The 11391-nt window shown below is 34.2% G+C and overlaps 2 protein-coding genes across 2 annotated transcripts; one reads left to right on the top strand and one right to left on the bottom strand.

Annotated features, from left to right (window-relative positions):
• The first annotated feature begins 2765 nt into the window (after positions 1 to 2765).
• On the top strand, positions 2766 to 4346 carry LOC131859941 (F-box protein At2g27310-like). The gene has a single exon (XM_059214242.1). The coding sequence runs from the start codon at positions 3182 to 3184 to the stop codon at positions 3950 to 3952; it is 771 nt and encodes a 256-aa protein (XP_059070225.1). The 5' UTR covers positions 2766 to 3181; the 3' UTR covers positions 3953 to 4346.
• A 5283-nt stretch (positions 4347 to 9629) lies between these two features.
• LOC131045616 (probable F-box protein At2g36090) lies at positions 9630 to 10829 on the bottom strand. Its single transcript, XM_057979214.2, has one exon. It carries the CDS (start codon positions 10750 to 10752, stop codon positions 9688 to 9690), a length of 1065 nt encoding a protein of 354 aa, XP_057835197.2. The 5' UTR covers positions 10753 to 10829; the 3' UTR covers positions 9630 to 9687.
• Between the last annotated feature and the right edge of the window lie 562 nt (positions 10830 to 11391).

The raw sequence follows: 11391 nt of genomic DNA, 5'->3' as shown, positions 1-11391 counted from the left end.
TGGCCTCTGAAATCGGCGAACATGATCGAATCTATGCACCAATGCCATCGCTGCTGACTGTTACTGCTCTATTCTCTCTCTGCACTCTGATCTCTTGGATGTGTGGATGACAATGAGGATGTTTTCCCCTCGTGGTCTATTTTATAGACTACCCTAGCCCTAGCCCTAGCCCTAGCCCTCGTTTCTCGAGTCAGTCTTCTTTATCCTATGACTCTATCACTCTATCCTATCCGGTCAATCCATTTTAGCCTTTCTTTCTTATCGAGAGATTTTTTGTGATCTTTTCAGACATTTTCATCCAATCTCTCGAGGGGCATATCATTCCCATCTTGGGGCAACTTTGTATCAGTTCATCTTATCTTCTTTGAAACAACACGACAAGCTGCATTGTCTCAAAGAGGGGCAAAATGTTGACACCTAAAATTATCCAGTCTAATTAAATAAATATTATTTATTTAATTACTTTACCCTAATTCTTCTATTAATTAAATAAATCTTTATTTATTTAATTAATTCATTTATCCTCTTCTAGCCTTATTTCTCATTTAAATAAATACTTTTATTTATTTAAATTATCCTTTTTCCTAAATTAAATAAATACTTTTATTTATTTAATTCGATCCCACTTCTTCTATTAATTAAATGAATCTTTATTTATTTAATTAATTCATTAACCTTTTCTACCTATGACACATGTCATTCATCTCTTAATTCATACACTACCTACCCCTTTCATTATTTTTATTTTTTTTTACCTACCCTCTAATCATAGTCGACCTCTTTTACACCTCTCAATCTTATCCTTCCATTTCTTATAGTGTCTTCTATATAAGGAGATGCTTCCTTCATTATCAAACCCCCGACTACGCTTTCGAACTTGCATATGCAATCAAGCCTACTTGCAACCACATTTCCATTCTTTGTTGAGCTCTTGTGCACATATAAAATATGAGAGCAAATATATCAAGCAAGATCAATGGAGATATGAAGAATGGAGATCCAAACCCTATTGGACATGTGATGGTATAATCTTTGTGATTTCATTTGATTTGCATTGTCTTAGGTAATCGTCATATGTTATGGTGGATCTTTGTTGTTGTTAGGCTAGGGTTTTGTGGTTGAATTCATTTACTCTTTCAACATTGTTGTTATCCATTTTCACCATATACACTAGGTGTACTAGGTGATGAATGACTAATGATGTAATAACATGTAATAATAAAGTATGACAAAATGAAAGATGGCAATATTTCAATGTCTTCGTATCTTAAATCATAAAGTGTCAAGTCGATCCCATAATTTGATTAATCACGATGTACAATTAAAATCAAGATTTTCCTATTTTGTGCTTATGGTTTGGGTTTAACTTTCATTTTTGTTTTCCTATTCTATGATTATGCAAAACAAGTTATTTTACAAAAAAATATAAACTACATTAATTTTGAAACATGAATAAATGTGAAATTATAAATTAATTTAATATTGAAACCTAAAATCAATTTTTTTAATAAAAAATTAAACATAATAATATTTTTCATTTAAAATTAAAACAAATACACAAAAACTAAAAAAATTTTAAAAAGGAAAAAGCCTACTTGGAGGGGTTGCTAAGCGGTCGACTGAGCTCTCTGAATCAGGATCTTGAGTTGTTCTCACAATGAAAATGAATCGAATCCCGTTTTTTCAAAAAAAATTAATAATTTTTCAAAACAAGATCCTAATTCATATAAAATGGGATTCTGATTAGTTTGAAATGGGATCTCAATCCTAAATTTTAGCCTTAAGATCACATCTCTAATGATATCCCATTTTGTTTTCCAGGTTCAAATAGTGAAACAGGATCTCGATTCGTTTTGGTCCGGATCTCGTTGCACGCCACACAATTTGTGAAAATCAACTAAGTGTAAAACTTCCACTCTAAGTGGACTCAACTTCTTGCTATTACCCAATTCCAAAATTTTAAAAATACATTTAGCTCACATCATCTTCAAATTCCTAAAATTTTAGTTGCTATTGGTGTCAAAAAAATAAGATTTATTTCAAAATGTTGATGTCAATTTGTCAAGTTTGGCCAATAAGTGTAACCCACTATTGTGAGATCACCCATGAGGAGAGAGAGAGATACGAAGATAGAGATAAAGGAGATGAATGAGAGAGAAAATGTGACAGATAAAAGTAACAAAAAGAAAGGTTTAGAGAGAGGAAGAGAGATCTAGAAAGGGGGGAATATAAAGAGACACGGATAGGGAGTTTGTGTATATGTGCTAGAGAGAGATATAAAAAGAGGGAGTGATGGTGACAGATAGGGATAGGAAGGAGATATGGGGATAGAAAGAGGTAGAGATGCGGGTAAAAAGGAGAGGTAGAGTACATATGACTTGCAAAATATAAAGGGGATATGTGTGTGTGTGTGTCCAAGGTGTCCAAAATAACCCAAAAAAAAGTGAGACCAATAGGTGTGCAAAAGGGCCCCAATATTTGTGCAGCTGATGTGGCATCACGTGATTGGTTACTTTTCACAACAAATGGTATATTTCATTCAACTATTGGTGCAATGTTGCACAAAAGTTGGACATTAAATGGGGAATTAAATCAACAACTTCTATCACAAGAATTGGGACGCACTCAACTACTCAATCTTTTCCCCTACATTAACCCAAAAAGAAAGCGACACAATCACAAGAACAAATTGTTTGCTATATATTATAATAATAATAATAAAAAACATATCCTTGCTCTGGATGGTTTCGTGATATATCCTTTTCCGTCACTCTCATCCTGCCCAAAATAAACAATCGCATAATCGGTGCCAAGGAGAATCCATTCGTCGTGAACGCCACTAACTTATTAAGACTTTGATCTGATCTCATCTCGGCTTTGCGTGCTTTTAGACGGAATGTCCTGCGCAACTCAATCACGACTTTTGGTGCCCGCATTTACTTATCCACCCGCCTTATAAATATAAATGTTGGAGACCATAATTCACTCGAGTTATACCCAATCTTTTCTTATTACAGAGAGTTTGTCAGCTGTGGATCCTACTTCCATTTATTGCACCCCTTCATTCTGTAGCTTTTATGAATCAGGTGTCTTCTACAATTCTAGAGTGAATTAAATTTTTGCCCATTTCATAGATTATACTAAGCATCTATAGCATACAGTGAAGCTTCATCACCGTGAGATGGTTTTGAACAGTGATCTCATAACAGAAGTCTTAAGGCGTGTGGATGGCATAACACTTGCAAACGCAGGGTGTGTGTCTTCCCAATTTTGGTGTAGTGCAAGGCAGGAGAGTATATGGGAAGACGCATGTTCGACTCTCTGGCCCTCCACAGTGGAGACAGATGTTAAGCAACTCATCCCTTCTTCATTGGGGGGGTTTCGAAATTTCTATGCAAGCTGCTTTCCCTTCATTGATTATGATCAATCTGGGACAAATTCAAGGTGCTTGAAGAATCTGGGTGATGCTAACAAACCATCTGATTTTGTGTGTCTTGTGGATTTGCAATACAAGAATAAGTTCATATATTCTCAAGTTTTGTGGGGCATCCCTGCTTCAAAAGATTTTGAGGGGTGGTTCTGCAACTGCCCATTTAGGATTGATCTCATTAATTTTGATGAGGATCACACTAGCCCAGATCAGCTGCCCACAATTCTGCTTGGGGAGATTGAGAAGGGAGGTGAATTTTGGGGGCACTTGATGGAAAATATTAGGTTAAGTTGGATTGTGATAAACAGGAAAACAGGGCAAGCTGCTAATCTTTCAAGCTGGAGTCCCCTGGCTGGACAAAAGCATTGGTCCTCTGACAAGGACTGTGTCATATGCTTTGGCTCTATATTGCCTGCTGAAAACATAGTGTCTTGCAAAGTTGTACAGTGTAAGTTTGTGATGAAGTGTAGAGTTTCACAAACTGATCATACCAGCTTGAAGATGACTGAGCTGAGTATGTAGGTGGAAGATATCATGGGAGCTCATGTTAATGGGAGAAATAGTCTGCTTATTTTAGAAAGAGCTCTGCATTGCAGGAGGAGTATGAACCACAATAAGATGTTGGAATGTTGTGGAAAATACTTGAGAGAACAGAGAGCAGTGAAGGAAGAACAGATTAGGAAGGAAGGACGTCTGGATGCTTTCTTTATTCTAACTGGCATTATTACATTCGCTTCATTTTGGTGTTCTGTCTTCTGACTCTCTTCCGTCGGAGGATTATATAATATAAAAGTAATAAATATGATAAGTTCTCGAATGAAAATTTTTCCTTGTACAATTAAATATGGATTTGATTATTTCCAATGTTTGTTCACTCATCAATTTAGTGGGACGTTGTAACTGCCAATATAGCATATAATAGGTTCAGTACCTTCAGTTTCAATTGATGTTTTTTTATTGTATATATCTCATCTTTGCACATGATTAATGGCATGCTACTTAACTTTAGGTGTTATTTCAGGATCCAACGACTACTAAATAAATATTTAATTTTACAGGATTTAATTTATTTTTTAGAGTACTTATTGTGTGGACACGAAGAAAAAATGCACATCAAAAAGGTTGGTAAGGAGGTTCTCTCGGAGAGACTGCTTGGAATTGTTAGGTGCTTTTTTATTTATGAGCTTAAATTTAGGAGGAAAACTTGCAAATAAAATTTTGATGAATTTTTAGTTATACATTGTAAAATATTATAAGTATAATAGTAGAATTTTAAAATTAGAGTGGTAAAATCTTACATTTTTTTTTGAACTGTTTTAGATATATTTTGATTAGGTTTTTATTATATGTTAATTAGTATGTAAATTAATTTATTTTGTACAAAAGTTGATAAGATTCAAATTTAAATCTACATCTAATTGTTTGTCATTCTAGTTTAAATCCGTAACTGATCCAATTCATTGTATTGTGTACAAATTTGAGCCATGAACATTTAAATTTATTTATTTTAAATTAGCCTCATATTTTCCTCCCTAACTAACCATTATGAGCCAACTAAAGTGTAAATAATTTCTAATTACATGTTAGAGTGACATGTTTGACAAAATTTTCTAATTCTTTATTATTCATCTAAGATCATTAAGGAGCATTCATGTGACCACATCATGAGAGCATTCTAATCAACATCATTAAGAGAAAACTTACTAGAAGCTTCCTAAACTATCTTGACAACAATACTTAATGCCAAACATCAAAAATAATCAATGAACAAACTTAGACACTAAAGTATGCCATTAGAACCAACACCACATTTCCAATGGCAAATTGTCATAACCCAAGGATGTGAACTAGAATTCCTACTAAATTTACACCTTTTTCTAGACATCTAACTATTAGCTGCAAAAGATAGCTTATAAGTTAAACTAAGAATACTTTTACTCGTTATTTTAATTTAACAAAATTAAACTACATGGTTCACCACACTATTTGGGTTATGAATCACAGATCAAATATATAACCATGTTTTCCAAATCGAATGACCATTCCATACTATAGAGATCATCATTCTAGTTGTAACAAGGGAAAATAAGACCTTTTAAGTAAGAAAATGATCACATATATTAGTTTTGTAAATTTCTTAAGTATATCAAATTAGATTATCAACAATATGCTTTCAAATTACCATGACTCAGAAAATACTACAATAATGGAACACACATAAAACTCTTGCATAACTTGTTTTAGGTATGTAAAATAACTTTCTCTATGACATACATCAAAACAAATTTTAGTTGTGCTTTTCTTTTCAATTTTGTCCTATTAATAAAATTTAATTGACCTCACCTCATATAGATTTCACACATTCTCATACTTGTCTAATGTGAACTAACATGTGCTGCACATTGCGAGTGAGCAGCCAAACATTCAGTTCTACTTTCTTACCTCCTCTTCCTTTCATTGTACATTTACACACTCATTTTTTATTTAATAGACAAACATGTGTGCTCATTGTTTATTTATTTATAAAAGATATCACTAAATTTGTATTCTGATTTTACTTGCTTGCTCTATCTGACATGATAATAGAGTCATGAATTGCAAATTTATGCTCAAATTTTAATGAATCTAATACTAAGCCCTATCAACCAAGCATTGTGAATCCAAAAATTAAAAATAAATATATCAAATTCCAACGGCGCCACTAATATCCAACCGCGACGAGGTCGCTATTCTGGTTGTGATCGCTAGCGGTTTCCCAGGTCGCGGTTTTCTGGATTCTCATGGCCGCAGTTTTTGGTAGCTTTGTAATTATCTTTCAAACTATTGGCCACTAGCAATCAGGTCAAACCACCAAGTCGTAATTACCAGGTTCTCTCTAAAGTGTCCAAAGGTGGGTTTTTTTTTCTTTTTGTCTTGCGTTTTTTTTTAATAGAGGTTCAGACTTGTGAGTACGGCAGTCTAGCAAGGACACAAAGTCTACGATCACATCAGTCTAGAGGGCTTTCACAGACTAGATTTTGCCACTCAATATGAGGCTCGTCCATTCAGCCTCACTAGGGGCCGTTGATGGTGAGTGTTTTTAGAAGTTCTTGTAGTAGATGGAAATTTGATTTGTTGTGGGCATAGTGACATCATTTATTTTGTAAAATTATATCATTTTAACTTTTTTTGGTTTTTGAAGTCAAAACTTTTTCTCATAATTTCTAACAAGGCATAACTTTCACTTTCAAGATAACAAATTTACAAATATATTATTGAAATTTAATCAAAAATCACAAGAATTTCAAATTTGTAATCAAATTTAAGATTTGGATAGTCATTTTATCAAAAAATTGTAAAAATATTCATGACTTAGAAATGAAAGATTTATGCATTCAATATTAATGCAACTTGTAATTTTTCTTGCAATATTTTTTGGGGAGGCTTATGTTGATTTCTAAATAAATTAAGGGGTTGTCTTGTATAATTTTTCAATTCAACAACAATGGAACTAATCCTTACTCCATACAATTTCTACGAATGGAAATGTAAAATAGAGATGCATATCAAGAAACTAGGATTATGTCATGTCATAATGGGTTTGGAACATGAATCTATAGTAGCCACAACTAGGCACAAATAGTTTGATCATAATAATGAAGTTTATGGTACCAACCACTCTTTTGAATTGAATCCACCACAAAGCCAAATGATGTATAGACAACATTAGAATATCTATTTGGCAAACAAGATGTAATGAGAGGACTTAATTGAGAAATGAACTAGTAAGTCTCAATCCACAAAAAATTAGCACCATATATGATTACTTCACCAAATTGAATTTGATCAAGTTTCAACTCAAACAATGTGAAATTGAAAAGTAAGATGAATAATTGGTCTTAAGTGTCTTATACAAGTTAAATCCTCACTATTCAATGTTTGTTTTTGTTTTTCATCCAACAAAAAACACTTTTGTTGCACACTTTATTATGCCTTCACTTATAGATTTTGTTGTTTCTCTCACAAAGGAGCAAGACAAACTAATTGAAAATGAGTATTTTGAAATCTTCAAAGGCACACACCCTTATTACAATACAACAAAGGCAAAGAAACAAATATAAGGATCAAGCTAAAGGCACAAAGTTATAGATTCCAACTAATTCATCTTCCTAATCCAAAGGGAAAATTTCTAAAGAGTGGCCCACATGTAGTTATTGTAAGCAACTAGGACATGAAGAACACCAATGTTATAAAAAGGAAATTGATGAGTTAAGGTATCTTCAAAAACAAATCAAACTCAATTACATAGACCAAGGACATGTGGTTTTTCCTCTTCTCCATCTACATCATTTGCAACTCCAGTCAAAGATAAGAAAAAGTGCACTAGATGTTTAACTTTAGATGGACTATGATGAAAGAATGGTAATAAGAGGTGCTAGGTGTACTAGTGTTAGAAGTACGGTTGTCCTTGCACCAAAAGATCGACCTGTTAATGCCCGATACAACCACTAGACTTATAGAATCCACATGAGGCGGTTAAGCCATGTCGCAAACCCAAGCATTGCAATGCACAGCACAAGGAGACCAAGGGTGCACACTTTGCAACAATCTTCCCCCCAGTGCAAGCGAAGGGGTTTGAACCTGTGACCCAAGCTCTGATACCACTTGTTAGGAGTACGGTTGTTGTTGCACCAAAAGATCAACCTGTTAATGCTCAATACAACCACTATCTAGACTTATAGAATCCACAGGAGACGGTTAACCCATGTCACAAACCCGGGCGTTGTGTTACACAGCACAAGGAGACCAAGGGCGCACACCTTGCAACAACTAGGTGATGAATGACTAATGAAGAAATAGCATGTAGTAATGGATTATGACAAAATGAAAGGTGGCAATATTTCAATGTGTTCACATCCTAAATCAAAAAGTGTCAAGTTGATCCCATAATTTGATTAATCATGACGTACAATTAAAATCAAGATTTTTCATTGATGGTTTGGTGGTGCTAGCGAATCACCAAACAAATCTTGATATGATCCACTTCTACCTTCAAGTGCACAACCTCTATCGTGTCTTAAACATCAAGTTCTCTCAACATACAGCGAAGTCTTTAATTGGGTTTATAAATAAAGTGTCAAATCTCTTCTTTTATAGAAAAATGCCCAAGGGTCTTCAATCAGAACCTATCCTACCATGACACACTATGTGGTGTCACAAATACAATATATAGATTCAATCAAACTAAAATAATTTTGAATGTATTGTATGATTGTATTTTAAATGTTTTGTTTTGTCTTTCTAAGAAATATAAGAAAGAGTAAATAACAAATACATATAATAAGAAATAGTGACTTACTCAATTTCTTGTATGACTCACTCCTAAACAAGCCTAAGAAAAATAAAGAGAAAAATAATCCTAAATAAAAGACAACACAAAACAACCTAATAAAATAGAATAAAAACTTCTACCAATACCATTCTCATTAAGTATCATGACAATAACAATCCACTGTTCTAGAATGTCTCAAAACCGTTGAATTGGAAATTATCTAAGAACAATGTCAAATACATTTGAAAAATCAAACAAACCAACCTTAAACTTATGAATTCTTGCCTAATTAGAAACTCTAAACATCAATATACAATCTATTACTCAATATTTATTTCTAAACCTTACCCTTCTACTCAAATTTTCCTTAGAATCTACGAATCTAAAAGTAAAAATCATCCAAACGTTGTAGGAAAGAAAACTCAGATTACCGCCATACCCTGTTTCCATCCTCTGCAAACTCAGAAACAGACTCTTTGGCCCCAAAATTTTCTGGGAGCTCCTCTTTTAGGATATTATGTCACTCATAATTTGACACCTAAAACTTTTAAACAGACAATTGTGTATCATACCAAAGTAAGAATATGTAGACCAACAATTATAAATCATAGGTCATTTACATCATCATAGGATAAATTCTATGTGCTGGATTCCCCTTCTCAGGTGTTTCACGTATTAATTTTACAGGACGTTTGCAAAAAATTTAGATGAAATTGGAAGAAAAAACATATAATTCGATATTATATTTAAGGTTCGAGAAATTATGTTATTAGATTTTTACAATCTATAGATTTTATTGTTATTACTTTCATGTTCTCCTGTATCATAGAATACGATCTGAAACATTGATACAAGAAATATTCTTACAATTTATTCCAATAAATTCTGTTCAATTATACACATTCTCATAATGAATTTTATGAACAATAGGTCGATCTTAGAGAGATCAAAGTCCCATGATGGCACCACTCTCTCTGAAAACGAAATAACAAATCGAATTAAATGCAACAATGCCGCTTAGAATGCAGAGGGTGTCTAAACGCTCTTCACTCCTCATCTTTGCTTCCTTCAACTTTCTCTGCTCACTGAAATACTGTTGGTAAGATACCAAAATCTGAGCATGGTTCTTACTTTTTCTGCAACCAAGAGCTCTTTCTAGGATAAGCAAACTGTTCCTCCCATTAACTTGACCTCCCATGGCATCTTCCAACTGCATGCTAAGTTGACTGATCTTCAAACTGGCTTGATCGCCATCTGAAACTCTACACTTCATAACAAGAATACAATGCACAAAGTTGCAAGGCAATATGTTGTGTGCAGGTAATATGGAGCCAAAGCGCATGACAAAATCCTTATCAGATACCCAATGCCTCTGCCCAGCCAAGGGACTCCAGCTTGAAAAATTAGCAACTTTCCTTGTTCTTCTGTTTACAACAATCCAGCTTAACCTAATATTTTCCATCAATTCCCCCCAGATCTTATCATCTTTCTTCACCTTACCAAGACACTCTATAATTGTTGGCAACCCATCTTCAACAGCATGATTATCATCTTCAACATCAGAAAACTCAATGAGCTCCATTCTGAAAGGGCAGTTAGAAAACCAGCCCTCAAAATCATGAGCACAGAGGATGCCCCACACAACTTTGTTAAAGATGGCCTTATTCTTGTATGCCACATCCACAATTGACACAAAATCAGAAGGAACACCATCATTCAAATTTTGCAGCTCCATGGACATTGAATCCCTCTGGGTGCTTTCATAAGCAATCAGGGGAAAACAGTTTGCATAAAAGTTTCTGAAGCCACCCAATGAATCAGAGATCAATTCCTTAATCCCTGTATCCTCTATGGAAGGCCAGAGAGAACAGCACACCTGTTCCCATATCCTCTCCTCTCTTGCAATGGACCAGAACTCTGAAGACACACATCCTGCATTTGCAAGTGTTGTTCCATCCACATGACCTAAGATCTGGCTGATAAGATCACCATTCAAAGACATCATACCCATATCAATTTCTGCAAATTGGGTTCACTCTGTCCTATATATAAGTATCTTCAAAATCAAATGGTTCGGCAAAGAATGAATTGGGTATCCTGTTCAATGAAAAATCAGGCAATCAGCCGTCGTTTTAAGAAACAGTATAGGTGATTCGTCGATCATGATGTTCTTCAAAATGCCTTTTGCAAAGTTGTCGCTGACGTCAATGATGACATCAGAAAGCGGATTGGGATGAATAGAAGCTTCCAGGAATCCACTGGATCAGATTTAAGATTACAATACCAAAAACTGTATTTTATGTCGGCCGGCCCTCGTGTGAATTCCACGTATCTAAATTCTTATTCCTTCTTATCCAAGCCACCACAGCTATTGGATGCACGTCGCTTTTTGCCTCACTGTCAAAAAAAAGACTTTGTGGGCCCAAAGAAACCAGAGAATTTTCTAGATACCGCACATAATTAACTTGCATGCAATTTCAACTCGTATTTTTCCCCCAAATCAATCACTGTCGTACATAAATAATCATTCTGGAAAAGTGACAATCTCAGCCGGGTTGGCTAAATGTATGTAATAATAAAGTATGGAGATATTATTCTTCATCCTAATTTCTTACTGTTGTATTTTGTATTTTGTAAGTTATATAATATT

Source organism: Cryptomeria japonica, chromosome 11 (assembly GCF_030272615.1).
Source record: "Cryptomeria japonica chromosome 11, Sugi_1.0, whole genome shotgun sequence".
In the NCBI taxonomy this organism is placed as follows: Eukaryota; Viridiplantae; Streptophyta; class Pinopsida; order Cupressales; family Cupressaceae; genus Cryptomeria; species Cryptomeria japonica.
This window is presented reverse-complemented; position numbering and strand designations above follow the sequence as displayed.

Excerpts from the sequence above, each read along its gene's own strand:
- LOC131859941 (XM_059214242.1), top strand. The coding sequence starts at position 3,182 with ATGGTTTTGAACAGTGATCTCATAACAGAAGTCTTAAGGCGTGTGGAT.
- LOC131045616 (XM_057979214.2), bottom strand. The coding sequence starts at position 10,752 with ATGGGTATGATGTCTTTGAATGGTGATCTTATCAGCCAGATCTTAGGT.